Genomic DNA, 17872 nt, shown 5'->3' with positions numbered 1-17872 from the left:
AAACATTTACGAAGTGTTTGAGAGATATTTGCAAACAACGTTATTTTTTCCTTCCAGTTTTTGAGTGGCTTCTAAGAAAGTGCCATTAATAGAAGACTGAAAATAGGGAAATAGGGAAGGTGTTTGAATTATTTGTTTCTCTTCATTATTGTCTTAAATTATTTGAAATTATTATTTTTTTTCTAAAAGAATAATTATTTGAAATTATTTACATTTTTATTGTTGAGGAATTGATGTTTCTATATATATACACACGCACACATTTATTTACAGGGGATTTGTTACCTATCGCTTTTTTTATACTACAATTACACTTCTTCAACATTTGGGTTGTTACAACTATATCTCTAGCTTTTTATTTCATCTATTCATTCTCGTAGTTTGTTTTGCTTATTTAGTCTATTGGTTTGTGAATGAAGTGACATCTTGTAGAATTGAAGGTATAACATTGATATTGATGATCAATCAGTATAAAAAATTAAAACATTGATGTCGATATCGATTATTAACTTTTCAGTTATGTCGATGTCAATACTAATAAAAAAGTTGATCAAAAGTAACAAATCATATGAGGTACATCGGTCGAATGAAAAACATATCGATAGGAAACTATAATTAACGGTTAATTAGATTAAATGGATGCCATTGTAACAAAACGACCATCCTAAAGAATAGATTTTATGGTTCTAAACCCACATTTTATTCGCAGTTGTAATGTCTTAAGTTGTTGAATTTTATGTTTATTTTTTTTTTCGAACTCATAAACGAAAAGTGAAACTTTCTAACCATAAGGATTAGAGACCTCTTGCCTCTTGATCAACATAAAAGTGTCGAAATGAGTCGTAGAATGACTTAAATTTGGAGGTTTAGAATAATCCGTTTAGGGCATTTTTGTCGAAGTTGCTAAAATCACTTTTTTCAAACACAAAATTACTCTAAAATTCACTTTAATTCTTCTTAATTAATTTAATATTAAATATTCCACTTTTATATTGGAACTTTTATTTAAAAAAAAAAAAAAACAATACCTTTTATTTTCTTTAAGCAAAGCCCAAACACGAATCAACTCTTTCCTATCTCTTTAATTCAAAACTTCAGTTTTCCCTCTCCCTTTTGTGTCAATTTTTGAACCATAAAAGAAAATTGAACCTTACATTTTTTAATTCCTCATATGAGAAAATTGAACCTCAAAGACACCATGTTTTAGACAGTGGAAATAAACCTAAATTTATAGACCAAAATTTGAGCCTACTCCTTCACTTTTCATCCTTCATTTTTCAATATTAGGCCATAAAATATAAATACAATTACATATTTTTAAAACTCGATGAGTAGGACCGATTTTAATCCAAGAATGGATTCCAAACAATAACTCTCACCACCTATGTCAAAATCCTTATCGACCTTCCACTTTTATGTCCCTATTAAAAAACATCTTAGCTACTATTTCGTGCCAATTCGATCATACCTCAACACAATAGTTAATACATACAAATTCCCTTGGATTGGAGTTCAAATCCACATATCCAACTCCATCGGAAAAGAAGGAACTAAAACTCACATTTCAAATATAATACTTCTCAATGTTTCTAAATCTTTAGACTCTTCTTTGGGGGAATAAGTTCGAGAAGTTTCCATTAAACCAAAATACAATCCAACATATTTTGTAATCTGCCTACAAATCATACGGATGTAATGCTGTGGAAGCAAGAAAATCTATCCAAAACCAACCCATTCGAATTTGTTATTTCTTTTGGTGGGATATGAAAAGGCAAGAATTGAGTAAAATCAATTTCACATATGACCTCAGGGGGCTTGTTTAGGAGGCTAGAATGTGATGAGTTGTAATCGTAAATCTACGTTTAAAGTGAGGATTTTTTTTTTTTACTATGTTTGTGATTTCTATTACATTCTGCTCCCACCGTTGTCACGGTCACATTCTAACTCTTTTAACATTTCATCCTAATGTTGATTGCATTCTACACTTACCAAAAAGGCCTTTTAAGGTAAAACTTAAAAAAGTAATGCACTTTCTCACACACCCACTTGGGATTTGATCCTATCCAAAGTTAATGTTTATACTGTTGACAAAAAAGATCATAGTATCAGATTCAACAACCAGACAATCAGTCTTATCATCACATGCTTTTCTTCCTAAAAAAATGCCAAAAAAAATGTTTAATTATTTCAAATCTCATCCACTAATTGATTAAAAATTAACCCTTAATTAATGAGAGGATCAGGGAGACTGTTTGTCATGTAAAGTCAGAGCATGATTTCTCCTGGTCCCTTCTGTTTTATTATAAATTTTTTAATTATATTTTGTTTGAATCATTTGATGACAAATGCATCTATGCAAATTCAGAATCTGGGTCTGACCCCAATTTGGCATCTTTATCCATTAATTACCAAAAAGGAAGAAATAGGAAAGAACAGTCATTCATTCCAAATGGATTTAACTTCATCGTTTTCCTCTAATTAACAGTGTTTTACATAGAGAAAAATATTTCCCCTTCTTCTTCCAATATGAAGAAAACTAAAGAGTAGATGATGATGAATTCTAATGGGTAAAAACAGACTCACTGACAAATCACTACTAGGCTTTGAACATGTTGATCAAGTTAATTTATAAGAGAGAATGATAAATTAGGATACAGATAAAGAGTAAAACTAATACAGATTAACATTTGCAAAGATGAGAAAAATAGTTACCTAATTCTGCATCTCATCATCTAGTTGCTGCTATCGCTGTTACTGTTGTTGTTGTTGCTACAATGATGATTACCAGCAGCAACAACTCTTCTTCCATGTTTAAGCTGCGAGATCTCCAATTGGGTCTTCATGAAGAACTGCATTCTTTGCAATTCAAGATCCTTGGCAAATTTCATCCTTTGCTTCTCCATTTCTACCACTTGCTGTAGCTTTGAGCTCTCTGCTTGTTCATACGCTTCACCAAATTTTAAAATTGCTTGTGCTAATTCACTCACAGCATTTCCCCATCCCTTTTCTCTCGATCCATTCTTTCCCTTCTCTGTCTTCCCCAAATTCGGATTCACCGCCTCCTTCTGAACCCTAACATTTTTCCTCCGGAATTTCCCTTGCAGATAACTATCACTTGAAGTTGGGGATGTTTCTCTGTCGGAGCCTGAGGAATCGGAATCAGTCGTTCGAGGCCGCTTGTGGTATTGGATCTTTTGAGCTTTTGTCCCCTTTGATTGCTGTTGATGACCATGATTATGATGAGCTTGGAAGGGAATTAAAGATCGATTCACTACAGGAATTCCTACAGGAACTTTCTGGTTCTGATGTAGAGGTGGATTAACAGTGGTGGCTACACCCGCGGTAGAAGCAACATTCTTCGAAGTCGGACCGATTAATTGATCTAATCTATCATAAAATGGCCACTTACTGGGGCCTCCTCCAGCAGTAATCTTAGCTTTCTCAGTCTTATACTTCTTCTTGACCGTATCAATCCGATTCTTGCACTGAATATCAGTCCTCGGTATCTTCGTATAATCCTCTCTACTACTCACAATATCAGCAACTTCTTTCCAATGCTTCTGCTTCAAATTCCCTCTACTCAGTTCCAAATACCTCTCTCCCCAAGCATCGATCAACACAGACGTCGCGCCTTCGCTCCAACAATCCTCCCTTCCGCCTCCGCCGCTTCCTCCGCCGCCACCTTTGGTCTGCTGATTCGGCAGTGCCAAGGTTATCATGTTCTGAGAAGAAGGCGGAGGAGGAGGAGGCGCCACCGCCGCAACCGTCACGGTAATCCGACCGTTAGAGATCGGCGAAGCAGGAGATCCACTTCCCGGCGACGGATAGGACTGAATCTCGTCGTCTTCCTTCATGGAATCAGGTCCAATTTCGTACAAAAAATCACCGATCCGAAAATGTTGCGCACCGATCTGGCAATTAGATGGAAATAACGTGATGTTGGTTCACCGGCACATGCGAATCGGTCCGGTACCGTCATGGGCCGGAGATATGCCGCGATCTGGAACGCAAAGGTACGATCCCGGAGAGAGAGAAAGAGATAAAGGGTTAGGGTTAGGGTTTGGGGTTGACCGGCGAAAATGGCATAATTTCTGTAAAGAAAGAAAAAATGAAGAGTTTAATTTTGGTTGACGGAAAAAACAGGGAGAGCGGGAACTGACGGCGTCGGTGAGGGAGTTATTTCAGAAGGGGACACGTGGCGATACACTATAAGTACATTTATGACGTGGCAATAAATTATTGGTTTTAATTGTACCGGGATTTTTTGTAACCGGAGTGACCGTGATGACGCTGCCGGCATAACCTTGGGTAGGTAGTCCATCGCTGTTTTTATGTGGTACTATTTTTAATTTACCTAAAACGCCAATATTCTTTAGTCAATTACAAATTTACCCTCCCCACCGGCTTACCGTTCCCGGAAAAGAATAGACATTGCGTTTTTCCATTCACTATTTATTTTTTACTTCAATTTTCAAATTTATTTGTTTTGCTGTTGAGGGGAAATACCTATTTTACCCTCCATCTAAACCGCTTCTACTTTTTAGCAATTATTCTGTTTTCCAAAACTGAGACCATAAACAAAATTAATACTTTTGTTAAAATAATTCATCCAATTTGTATTTAATCAGTCTTAAATTTAGTCTCCAAAAGTTTTTTCTTTTTCTTTTGTTTGTAGTTGTTCAAATAACAAAACTAATTTTCATACAAATTAATACAATGTGTGAACATGTTTTAATTTTATAGTAATAATTACAATTGGTAGCAATTTTTTTAAAATAAAAATAAATATAATTGTGATTTTCAGATATATAAAAAATTGGGGATGGAAATTATATAATTAAAAATATATGAATTAAAATCAAACAAAGGTGAAAAAAAAATATGAACCAAAGTGATACTTTTAACTTACTGCTTTTTGCTTTTTGCTTTTATTTTTCTTTATAAATATATTTGTAATTATCGAACTTCTTACCATAAAATTGGTAGAACATATTTGATAAGTTTTATAAGTTCACTTGTTTTATTCCCGATTTATAGAAACATTTTTTCAAAATTAAGTTAAGTTCTACGGAAAAATAAATACACGCACATATATTTAACCTAGTTTAGTTTTTATTTTATTTTTATAAAAGGAATGGGTTCAAATAGGGGTGTTTTGGATCGAGTTAAGAAAACTAAAATTTTTATAAATTGGATTGAATTATGGATTCACAAGAAACAATCCAAACTTATTATTAATTTTAAAAAATATTTTTTTTTGCCACCTATCATACTATCATATATATATATAATCTATTCTTCCGTAACTCCTAAAACTGGTTTTTTAGACTTTAGAGAAACTTAATTTTTATAAAGTAAATCAAGAATTTAGTTATTAATCTTGATCGATATATGAAAATAATTAAATAAAAAAATTTCATGACATTTTGGTTAATTTTAAGACAAAATATAAATAAGTAGTCCTATTAATCCGAACTAATCCATCTCAAATGTTTCAGATTGTGATCATTATTCAACACGAATTCTTTGGGTTCGAATCCAATTCAATCCAACACGCAAACACCCTTTAAGTTCAAATGTGTTTTTAGGAAAGCATGCACAATCGTCACGTTGAAATTTAAAAAGAAAGCAAAAAGGAGAACATTAATGTTAGAATTTAGATTTTATTGTTTCTTCCTCCGTTATCATCTTGAGTTCACAAGTGAGAGTAGAAGTTCAAACTAAATTGAAGACCTTTCTATATTAACAATACTATGTTTAAACCAATTAAACTACTACACTTAAATTCAAACATACAAATAGTATATTTGAAGTATATTTTGAAGTGTTTAATTTATTAAAATAAGTCATTTCGAAATAAATTCAATTGTTCACTATTACTCAAAATAATTTAAAAAAAAACTTTTAAAGCTTATAAAAAGAACTTAAATAACAATGAATTTTTGAAATTTTTTTCTTGTCCATCCAAATTGTCCCAACTTTTCTCGTAGTCAATCCAAAAAAAATAATGCCATCAAGATATGGCAAATATACACAAAAGGGTAATATTTTAAAGACAAAGCATACAAATATATTTAACGACACGTAAGAAAAACCTTCCGGAGCCATATATTTTTCTAGACGTAGATTTGAGTAATTTCATTCTCAAAAGCAAAGCAAAAGGTTTAGTATAAATTTTGGTAATAATTGTTTAGTTAAAGCAAAAAGATTGAGAGTTCCGCTAAAGAAGAGAGAAACCATAGTGCCATCCGCCAAAATTGACATCCAAAACAAAGCCTTCGTTATCATCGAATCTTTCTCAATTCATTTTAATTAATAGCTGCATCTTATAAATATCTCTCCTTCCTCCATTCCCTCTCCCAACTCCATTCCTCTTTTTTTTGAAACCTTTCATTAAACACATACCTCTCCTTCCATCTATTTTCGATCATGTCGTCAACCTTTGCTTCGTCGCCGCTTCCCATGACTCTCCAGTGCACCTCCTCGATGAGAAACAAGAGCACGACTTTGTATTTGCATAACAACCTATCTGCAAAAGTAAGTCTATCCACCTACCACTAAATGTAAATTTTTATTCTCTTAAATTTAATAGCACATGAATGGACAAAATTGATCCTTGTGATAAAATATAGTACGTGTAGTTTAACAAGTCCTTTTAGGAATGGTAACTATTAAGAAGAAATTGATCAAATTATAGAGACTAAATACTTATTGTAAATGATCTTTCGACCAAACTTACAATCTAATCTATACGTAGAAAAGAAAATTTTGTATGGGTAATGCTTAGGTTTATCCCGAGATACACACATTTTTATACATTACTTCCACATCACTCACAACAAACAAATAATTAAAATATTTTATAAAAGAAACGAGAGTGAATTTATCAAGAAGGCATCATTGAAAGGGTCACAATTGGGCAGGATGGTAGTTTGTTTCGTGGGGAGAGGGTGTTTCCCAGCATGAAAATGGCAAAGGCAGCAAAAGGGGCATCTTTACTTTCCAAGTCCTTCAAATCAAAGATTTGTTGCTCCGTTGTAAGTTGTACCTTCTTACAACTCGAGCCTTTTATTTCTTTCCCTAATTTATACATATCTCTATATACATTTCTACCGTTTTATTAAACTCTATTTGTTTTGTATCGAGACAATTTAGACTTTACTAGTAACAATTTCGTTTTTTATTTTTGAAAGTTAAGCTTATTTCATTATCATATCTTATAATAATTTGCATCTTTCTTACATATAATGGTTGGATTCATAATCAAAATCCAAAAACAAACAATTTTTCGAAAGAACATATTTTTAATTTTCAAAATTTGACTTCGTTTTTAAACCATTTTAGAATGTAAATAACAAAAGGAAGAAAATTAAGAGTAAAATAGACTTAATTTTCAAAAAAAAATAAAAAGAAAATAATTATCTAAACAAATCCATGATTTCAAAAATCAGTTATTATAGTGTTACCTATGCAATTATCGGCGGAAATTAAGATGGGTTTGATGTAAAAAATGTGAAGGCCCAACCAGAAACACTGGAAGTTGTTCAAGAAATAATTGCCAAGCAACTCTCTCTGGAACAAAGTGCAGTGATCCCTCAAACAAAGTTTTCGGATTTGGGAGCCGATTCTCTTGACACCGTGAGTCAACTCAAAATTTTTAAACCAAACAGCACACAATCACAAGACAATCTACCTTAAAACTATAAACCCATTGCTAACAATTTTAAAGGAACACTTACAGGTTGAGATCATGATGGCTTTGGAAGAGAAGTTTGGAGTGTCCATTGGTGAAGGTGGAGCTGAAGGCATCTCTACTGTTCAAGATGCCGCGGATCTCATCGAGAAAGTCAAGGCATCCTCTGCAAGTTAAACCTACATAGAACAATATCTATTATTCATGCCTTCAAATCCCAATAATTTTGTTTAGATCGGTTTGTTATGGTTTTGTTCTATCTTTAATTCAAGTATAAGTTAATTGCGGTTCAAAACTGATTCAAAAGACATGAAAACCAGCGAAAGAGGAGTTGCATTACGAATGAAATAATGATATATACACATAATTCAAGGGTTTATTGTTACAAATTACTGAGAACCAACAGAAACTAGAAATTCAATCTCCCTCTCTAGGCAGAAATTTTAATGCCAATGGGTTGATTGAAGAACTGTGACTAGGTTGGCTGGTATTATTTACATACATACATACATACATATACACATATACATATCTTATATACAGATACTTGGTGCTTCCCCTTCAATGGTTGAATCGACAATGAGACTGTAATCGAGGTCCTGCAGCAAATGCAAAGACTGAAGGTTAATCTTATACAGATTCCACAATAATTCACAAAAATATTGAACAATCTTGATGATGCCCTTTTGAAATCTCTATCAACAGAGGAAAACTAGAAGGAAGAAATTCAATTTAGTAACTCAAAGATAATAAGCCATATCCTAAACCCTAATTGCCTTTTCTTCTAAAAGCATTTTGCGGGCATTTTCCCTTACATTGGATTATGAACCAATATATTTTATATTGTATGATTCAAATGAAAGAGAACGTTAAGAAGTGTATTCTAAAGAGGAATCCATCAATTGAAACCATATCTTCTTAAATCTCATTTCTATCAAAATGAAGAAACGATGCACATACAAATCCGTGTACATTAGAAGATGCAAATTGATTGGATGTGAACGAGGGATACGTGAATAAAGAAACTAAATGTTTAAATTCATTACTTCTAATCGTCTTGGTCGAATGATTCAGCCGACAATCTTTTCCACGGAAATCTCTTCAGATCACCATCAGGATCAGGCGTCCCCGCTGCAAGAAACAAAACAAAATTACACATATAAGAAACTCGTCAAATAACCGAATTAATTTCTTCAAATTTCCATGAAACACACAATCTACGCAGGTGATTTCCAAACGAAACACATAAAATCTCTGAATACACGTACATTAATTACAAGTAGACATGAAAAAAGAAATCCGATAGATCCAAAAACAGAGAAACTCACGAGTTAGAGGCGTCCGCGGCGAGTCGATCATCCTTCCATCACGATCATCCGAGAAGTTCCCCAAATCATAGTTTCTCCTCCTCAGAATGGTGATACTCCGCGTTACAGGAACGTCCCCGGCAATCTTAACCGGAGGCGATTCCGAAGCCGAAACGGGATCATACTTTCGAAGTTTTCCGAGGCCATTGTCTGGCGTAGGGCCAGCAAGCGTTTCGTCCCATATTTTGTGAAGAAAAGTAGTCATGATTTCCTTGCAGCAAGAGATCAGAAGACGAAAACAAAGAATTATACAATATAGAATGTGCAGAATTCGGCGAATTTTCTTGTTGATCTAACAGAAAACAAATGGACCGGCAAACAACGACAATGATAATCCAAAATCGGAAACGCGACGGAGAAGGAGAAAGGGTTTTCTAGGGTTCTTCGCGGTACAACCGTGAGAACATTTGGAGGGAAAAAAATGATAAAGGTTTCATAGTCTCCGGCTAATATAGCAAAGCGATGAAGTTTATTTAAAGCCTGTTTTCTCAAAGGAGAGGTCTTAAAATTCTTAAATTCTTATTTTCTTTTTAAATTTTGTTTTCCCTTTTTCTTACCAAATATATATTTTAGTAATTTATGAATTTTTAGTACTCGGAGGTTATTTTCAAATTTAGGTCACCTTTCTCCATCTATATCTAAAATTAGTTGGTGTAATCGTAATCGGATTTATGATGTGTCTCGATCTTTTCTTCTTAGATTTAGAGTCAAGTAGTAACGATAACAATAAGTACGACAATTTCATAATTTTATACCGTAGCAATAATTATCAATGAATGTAATAAAACAAAGCTTGCCTTTTAGATTACTACTGATGGATTAAATTTTAGAAATAAATATAACATTAAACATATTACTTAAGGAGTTGTTTGGGAAGTTGTAATGTAATTAGAACTAATGAGAATTTGAGGGATGTTTGCGATACATGAGGAATCGAGGGTGGAACGATAATGGAATCATGAAGCATCAAAGCGATGAAAAATAGGGTTTGGTTGTAATAAGTTTGCTATTATAAGTTGGGTCCAGAAAGCTCAATCCAAACATAATTTTGAATTACGTTACATTACAAGCTCATTACACTATTTAGTCCTCAAACCATACAACTCGTAAAATACTTCACAAAATGGAAGTTCAATGCTTTTGTTAACTTGGTTCTAGCACTTGATAATGCATCATAATGCAACAAAATAACGCAACATGGTATGATATTGTCCATTTTTTACATATACGATCCTCGTGGTTTTGCTTTTGTTTCATTTCAAAAGTCCTCATACCAATACATTCACGATCATTGATTTGAACATTTGTGAAAATAAAAGTAGAAATGAAGGAAATCTAATAAAGCTTTTGAGGAAAAGGAAAAAAAGATGGACTTTGGATACTATGGGCAATCCTGATTCAGACATTACGGGCTTGAAATAGAAATTTGGGCTTTGAAAATTTTATGAGGCCCATAAACCATTTTGATGGGCTCGAGCTTTCGAGAAAGGCCCAAAAGATTCCTATGGAAGTTCTCTCTCTCTCTTTTTTTTTCCTTTTTTACAAAGTTTCCAATGGGTATATTTGAATTGATAACCAATTTATCATTACTATTATATATCGAAATATTTTCAAATACACTAAAATGAATCAAAATATTTATTTCTATTAATCGATGTCTATTATAATTTGAAATTTTGCTATATTTTTATAAATATTTTTTTAGAAGTTTTAAAATTTGCAATAATTTTTTTAGATAATTGAATGGAAGTTAAACACGGCTTCGATCTTAAAACTTTATTTTGTTGCCGATTCTTTTTAGAAACCTTCTAATAAATCAATGCTAAAATATGAAAGCTAAATAACAATAACAATAATAGTTAAAGAAAGAGTTTGTTTCATAATCTCTTATCTTACTTGCCTTATTTACTTTGGTTTCTATAAACATTTTCAAAATTCCGTTCGATTATTACAAATATTTGTCATTAATAACTGACGGGTAATAACTTTTAGGGTTTTTTTAAACATAAAAAGATTTTACAAACTGCTTACACTTTATAAAACAAAGTTTCTAAAAGATAAAATTTTATTATACTTTTTGTTATGAAGCGTAAATATTTGGTCAAATATTATATTTTTGGCCATGTTTTAACTAACTTTATTATATTTTTTAATTAGAGTTTAATTCAAACGAGAAAAGTGAAAGACCAAAGTATAAATAAATAAAAAAAAACATACTGGTTTAAAAAATCAAGACAGTTTATGAAATAGAGGTTGAAAGATCGTATAGTTAAAGATCATAAATTGTAACTACAACCCCACCTTCTTCTTCGAACACTTTTTGAGTGGATAAGACGAGGACACAACAACAACCACATCGACTATGACCCCATTTGAATCTAATATAATAAATTATATATATATATATATATATTCTGACATGTATAATTGAAAACTCATGCAAGTTGTTATTTGAAGATGATATATTGTTTGTCCAAGACTCCAAGTTGTAACTTTCCAAGTGCTTTTTTATCAAGCACTTCCTTTCCTTCTTCTTTTCAACTTGTCCACTTTTGAAGGAAGGAATTTTCTTTGCCCCCCAACTTGTCATTATCCTTACTTTCTTTTCAAACATCACTTAAATTCATAATAAATAATGTTCTTCCCACCACTTGCCCCATTTGCTCTTTAGAATTATTTGTTAAATTTGCCAAATTTGTTCCATTTTGTTTTTTTCTATTCCAAATCACCCCTTTTCTTTCTTTGTATCAGTGCAAGTTGAAATTGAGGGAATATTTTATTTACTTTTTTTTTTCTAATGGGGTTATTGGAATGAATATGTTTAGGTCAAAGCAGATTTAATCCATTATAATTATCTCATAGGTTTCTATAGGGTATTTATACAATTATATAAATTGAATTAAAATCGATTGAAATGAACAATTCAATTTTAATCTCTCTCAATCAAGCTTCTAGAGCTAGTGATGGATCTAGAAAATATAATGACAAAAAGCTAAAAGAAAAATATGAAAAATAATGGTTAGGAGGAGGTTGATAAAGAGACTAACTACTAAGCTACCTATAAATATTAAAAATTAAATAGTTTTTTTATATATTATATAAAAACGATGAAGTTGTAGGGGTTTGAGTCACTATGAGCTTATAGTAAATCCGTCGGTGTTTAGAGGTCAATTTAATTCACTCTCTATTTTCTCATTATTTGTCTTTTTATCTCTTAGTTAAAAAACAAACTTCATCTCATAATTTTAGGTTGTCACTATACATTATAGGTAAACTTCTCGTACTTTACTATCTCTTACATATTAAAACCACCTATGACTTAATAGTATATTGTTTTATATATATATATATATATATGGAAAATAACATGTTTTTAATCTTGTTTTTTTTTTCTTTGTTCTTTATACATATATATATATATATATATATATATATATATATATATATATATTATATAATGATAATAACATGAGGCAGAGAGTTGAGAATGTTCTAGCATTTGCAAGTGCAAGTGAGAGTTCCCTTACCATCTCCAAGTTGCCCAAAAGACCGAATGGCATTGATGGTGACGAACTTTCGATGTCGTGTTTGCAAGATACGACGATGCCTACGTGGGACCCCCAAATTTATTTCTTTTAATTTTTATTAAAGTACTATTTTGTTTTTGGCATATATACGTCTAGGTATATGTTTCTTTTTAGTGCTTAACAACCATGGAAGGACATACAAATATTAGACATTGAAAAAAAAGATTATTATATCAAACTATCATTTAATTTAATTTCAATAATTCACATTTCGACTTAAAATGATAAATTGGGTATTAACTATTAAGGAGTATTTAGAGTTAAGACTGACTTATAATAGTCTGAGGATTATAATAGTCTCGTTTGGGATACAAACTATTATCTCAGCTTTTATCGGTGAGTTACTTCCTTTCATGGTGGCTGCTATTGGGACCCCGCTTTGGCTTGACATTCTACTTTTGTTTGGTAAATAATTGGAGCTCAGTGAGTGAATGAGGAGTAAGGAAGAGGAAAAAGGGAGTGAAAACGAGTATTATCGTAGTAATACTAGAATTAGAAAAATCCTAATATTAGTATTGTCATAATACTCAAACATGAAGTTGTCTAAAATAGTCCATCCACTTCTCTCTAATACTAGGGACAAACAACCCTTTAGAAAATCTTTATAAATTATTGTGATATATGGAAAACGATCAAAATAACATTACAACATTACACTTCACTAATCACTAGATGCCCGTAATATTTTAAGTCTAAATTCTAAGCTAATGGTTTATAGTTTAAGAGTTTGACATCCAAACGTATATTTTTAAAAGTAATAAACCTGTTGTTTCTTTAGTTTGCTCTAGTTCATGTACTTTTACCCTAGTCGAATTTTAACATCGATGTAAAAGTATCATATATACCATTGAAAATTAACTTTCACTGTATATATCTTTCGAGATTTATTAAAATGATAAGAAAAAAGAAAAATAAAAGTCTAAGAACAAAAATGGCATTTTACCTTTGTTTTTCTTTTTGAAAAATTATTATAATTATTTAGGAGTATTAATTTAAGTGAGGTAGTGGGACACCACACCTTTTGCTACGCCGAATGCTGATCCATCGTTAAGCAGACGAATAAATAACCCTTTTTTTCAATTTTCTCTTTACAAAATTAATAACGTGGGGCCTATGCCCACGTGCCTTTCACATTCCATATTTACCCCCTACTATATCTTTAAACAACTATATTGCCCCTACACTAACCCTTTTTTTTTTTAATGTCTTTAACGTGATCATTTTTTAAAGAAAAAAAAAAACACTTTAATGGAATCATTTTTATTTGAATTGACCACTAACCCACAACTTTTTTATGATTAATTTAATCCATTAGACGTTCATTTTCACGTGGATATCTAATTATTATTATAATTTTTCCCAAAATAGTCCAAAAGTTTAAATTAATTTTTATTTTTCGCAACCCCATCATTTTTAGAAATTTTGTTCACTTTGGAATGAAAAAAAGGGAGCTTGAAAGTTAAGTAAAAGAATATACACAAAGAAAAAGAGAAAATGCATTGATAAAAAGTAAATTAGATATGACTTTAACAATAAAAAATAGCGAATTTCTAAATAAACAATAATTTATAAGCCTAAAACAAGAAATATAATTTGTTTGAGGGTAAAAAGGGGAAATCATCGTACGAATGTTTCTGCCATTTCCTTTCAGTAATGGCAGCCTCCAATTGATTACGTCAGCACCATTTTCGCTGAAAAATCTGATCGACAATAATGCCAATCTCACCCTCATTGTCGTCTTCTCTGTGCCATAGACGACACGTCGTCCCTCCTCTGTTCTTTGCCTTTGCCCTTTTGTTTTTTTCCTTCTACCGTTTCCTCCGCCAATTCCTCCCCTTGCTCCCTTCTCCTCCTCCTCCTCCTCTCTGAAATTTTAACCAATCACATATTTTAGATTTTCTGTCTAATAAAAACAATTTTTTTTTGTCTAACACGAACTTGAAAGTTATAATATTGTAGAGTGCTAACCCCCATGGAAAAGTTGTGCACGTGATGAGCTTGAAAAGAGTTGAAGTTGTTCATATCCGACGAGTTTCGCTTGTTGCTGGAAGTGGAACATCCGGAGTACGACGAGGAGGAGGAAGAGGATGACGACGTGGACGAGAAATAGCTGGCGGGGGAGTTTGGTCCGAGACCGTCCATGTCGTCGTTGAACATTTCTTGGAACAGTTCCTGCAATTTCTCGAAGCTTTCTTCTCCATTTTCCTGTCGTTTTAATTTTTTTTCCCAATATAATGGAATGGGTTACAATCCAAATTCTAAAAGAGAAAAAAATAATTAAATATATCAAATAAAAAAAGACTGGGCCCCACGAGGATCTCTGTGCTTAATTGGTTCTTTCTTTCTTTCTTTCTTTTCTTTTTTTCCTCTCATTGTGGGGTCGACCGCCTGAAGACTTCCTAGGATTTGAACAAACATGTGACGAGATTCATGACACGACAACACCTAAAAGTTAGTCTCTCCCTCCACAATCTGGGCCGACTATCGTTGGACCATCGACCCATTTCCACTCTCTCCCTCCCTCCTCCTGATTTACCTTCCTCACCCCTCCGCCTTAGAAAAACACATTTGTAGAAAGTACTTACTAGTTAACCAAAACAGAGTTTTGACTCGAAGGAAAAAAAGTGCATATCTTTTAACATAATAAACTATGTCGATCATGGATACTTGATTAACGTGAAGTTTCACTAACGCTAACATTCAAAAGGACTCCTAGACCATTATTACAACAATCGACAACTTAAGTTAGATGAAAATCCAATGAAAAAAGAGAAGGGGACTTACGTTAGGCGTAGTTTGATCCATCATGGCAACCATTTCAGTCAAGAAGTCTCCCATACCCTGCAAATGAATCGAACCAAACAGAGTCTTAACATTTGGGGGCTGACCCCACTAATTTCCCTGACCAAAATTTCGTGGGGAACCCCAAAAAACCAAACAAACACTTCATTAGTTTCTCCATCACAACTTTCCTTTATTTTTAATATTTTTTACCCTTTCCATTTCATAACTTTTAAGAAAAGAAAAAAGTAACCGAAGGAGCAGTATAATTAAGAAATGGAAGAGCTTACGTCGTCGTCATCATCATCACTGTCGTAAACTCCAACGTCATACAACAGTCGTTTGTTCGCGTCCGATAAAACTACACCGCATGTTACCACAGTAAAAAAACCAAACCATCACCTCGTAACAACCGATAAATAAAAGCCCAAATCCCCACAAACAAATATTAATTATCGGATTAAAAAATAATATGACCATCCTTTCAATCTATTCTCAATGATCTCATCTTTAGTCTTCTACTTTTAGAAATTAACTTTTCAGGAGTAAAATTTAAAATTTATTTAAAGTGTACAGATTAAAAGTACAAAAATTTATAATATCAGAGACTAAAATGTTATTTCTTTGATAGATATTATTTTAATCTTATTCATCCAAAAGTTAATCTTTTAATTAATTATAGCTTTTACACTCTCTATTGTTAAATCATCCACTCTCTTACCTTTCATTTCAATATAAATATACAAACTGAAGGGACCATAAAATATAAATCATTGTGTGTATTTTCACCTCGTAATTGAGATAAAAAATAATTTATTACTTCATTAATAAATTTACTAAAAGATCAACTAAAAAAGCTATGAAGATACTCTCTGAGTCTATTCTAGTTGAACTATGTCACGTGATCCTTTGTTGTACTTCAAAAAATAAAATAGACAAAAACAAAATTAATAAAAAGTGAAAATAATATTTAAATCATTGGAATTAGTAAATTACTAAGTTCCTGAAAAGGGGAAAAAAAAAAGTGAAATTACCGGAATAGGCTTGCTGGATTGTTTGAAATTTCTTCTTAGCTTCTTCGACGAACTTCGAATCTCCCGAAGCCGAACACCGATCCGGATGCCATCTCTAAAAGTACATATCAACCAAAACCAAAAAAGATCTTCGTAAAAGAACAAAAGAAACAGAGAGATCAAAAGATTAAAAAAGAAAAAGAAAAAAAAAAACCCTAATTAATTAAATTACCAGAGCCAATTTCTTATACGCATTTTTAAGTTCGGCTTCAGAGCATTCCTTCTTCAACCCCAAAACGGCATACAGATCGTCGTTTTTCTGTTTCTTACCAGCCATTAATTGATTTCCTAAAAATCAAAGTAAACCCAACGTTGTTTTCCTTTTTGGTGTGTTGTCGACGAATTTAGAGAAATCGAAACTTGCAAAACGACGACTCGGAACGATCGTTCATCTTGAGGGAGGAGAACGACATGTCGAACGAGGGAGGAAGAGGATGAAAGGGGGTAAACACAGGAGAGTCTATTTTGGTTTAGAGGCTCAAGAACACTCCAGAACCATGGCCCTTTTATAGTTTTTTAAAATTAAATATGTTAATTTTGTTTTTTTTTATATATATTTTTGGAAGAATGTTAGGAGATGGGAGAATAGAATAGAATGTGTATTATAATGGAGATTAGAGGGTGAGGAGGAGGGGGGGGGGGGGGGGGATAAGGTGGAGATGTAGGGTTGAGATTGAATCTGAGAGTTGGATATTTTTGTGTCAATTAAATTTGTCTCCAGAAACTTCTGTTTTTACTGTGAAAAGGGTCATAGTGATTTTATTTTTTCTTTTCTTTAAGCAAAATTTGAATTAATTTAAGGCATTCATCAGACCCAGTTGTGAATGTGATGGATAATGTAACGAAGCTCCCCCCCCCCCCCCTTGGGCCTTGTGGGCCCGCTTTGCAATTTGCCTTCGGGTTTCAACTTTGGGTTAATCAACTTGCCACTTTACCCTAAGAGCTTTTCTCTTATTATATTTTTGTTTTTTTTTTCAATAAAAAATCTAGGGTGTTTTTTTTTAAGAAAATGGTCAACAAATGAAAAAGTTGAGTAAATATTTTATTATATTTAACCGTTTGGGTAAATATTTTATTATGTTTAACCATTTGGGTAAATATTTTGTGATTTTTATTATATTTGAAAAGTCACATTCTTTTTTTGTGTAACAATTAGGAGTTGGAGCAATAGGTATTCAAATAACATGACACTTCAAATGACTTGAATTACTCGTCCTAAATTATAATTATAAGAGTTAGGTTGGGTTTGTTTTAATTTTTTGGGTTAAATTTTTTTATGTTATTTTAAGTGGATTGGGTTCATGTTATATTTTTTTTAATTCGAATTGACCTAACCAACTCTAAATAACCAGTGGCAGTTCAAGAAATTTT

General features: G+C 32.4%; 4 protein-coding genes across 6 annotated transcripts; 1 reads left to right on the top strand and 3 right to left on the bottom strand.

The window, feature by feature from the left end:
• Window positions 1-2423: 2423 nt before the first annotated feature.
• On the bottom strand, window positions 2424-4314 carry LOC103500665 (trihelix transcription factor ASIL2). Its single transcript, XM_008464043.3, has one exon. The coding sequence runs from the start codon at window positions 3852-3854 to the stop codon at window positions 2733-2735; it is 1122 nt and encodes a 373-aa protein (XP_008462265.1). The 5' UTR covers window positions 3855-4314; the 3' UTR covers window positions 2424-2732.
• Window positions 4315-6217: 1903 nt separating this feature from the next.
• Window positions 6218-7988, top strand: LOC103500663 (uncharacterized). Of its 2 annotated transcripts, XM_008464040.3 has the most exons (4): window positions 6218-6537; window positions 6924-7037; window positions 7519-7638; window positions 7742-7988. In XM_008464040.3, exons 1-4 carry the CDS (start codon window positions 6430-6432, stop codon window positions 7868-7870), a joined length of 471 nt encoding a protein of 156 aa, XP_008462262.1. In that variant the 5' UTR covers window positions 6218-6429; the 3' UTR covers window positions 7871-7988. The 2 variants fall into 2 exon arrangements, with proteins under 2 accessions (XP_008462262.1, XP_008462263.1); XM_008464041.3 differs by lacking the exon at window positions 6924-7037 and having other exon boundaries at window positions 6239-6537.
• Window positions 7989-8741: 753 nt separating this feature from the next.
• LOC103500664 (dormancy-associated protein homolog 4-like) lies at window positions 8742-9265 on the bottom strand. Its single transcript, XM_051082911.1, has 2 exons — window positions 9022-9265; window positions 8742-8824 (listed from the first exon to the last, which is right to left on the bottom strand). Exons 1-2 carry the CDS (start codon window positions 9263-9265, stop codon window positions 8742-8744), a joined length of 327 nt encoding a protein of 108 aa, XP_050938868.1.
• Window positions 9266-14121: 4856 nt separating this feature from the next.
• On the bottom strand, window positions 14122-17070 carry LOC103500662 (uncharacterized). Of its 2 annotated transcripts, XM_008464039.3 has the most exons (6): window positions 16674-17064; window positions 16463-16556; window positions 15719-15789; window positions 15432-15488; window positions 14616-14852; window positions 14122-14512 (listed from the first exon to the last, which is right to left on the bottom strand). In XM_008464039.3, the coding sequence occupies exons 1-6, from the start codon at window positions 16776-16778 to the stop codon at window positions 14456-14458; spliced, it is 621 nt and encodes a 206-aa protein (XP_008462261.1). In that variant the 5' UTR covers window positions 16779-17064; the 3' UTR covers window positions 14122-14455. The 2 variants fall into 2 exon arrangements, with proteins under 2 accessions (XP_008462261.1, XP_050947499.1); XM_051091542.1 differs by having other exon boundaries at window positions 14122-14852; window positions 16674-17070.
• Between the last annotated feature and the right edge of the window lie 802 nt (window positions 17071-17872).

This window comes from Cucumis melo, chromosome 1 (assembly GCF_025177605.1).
Source record: "Cucumis melo cultivar AY chromosome 1, USDA_Cmelo_AY_1.0, whole genome shotgun sequence".
Lineage (NCBI taxonomy): Eukaryota > Viridiplantae > Streptophyta > Magnoliopsida > Cucurbitales > Cucurbitaceae > Cucumis > Cucumis melo.
The sequence above is the reverse complement of the archived record's forward strand: the minus strand, read 5'-3'. Positions and strand labels throughout refer to the sequence as shown.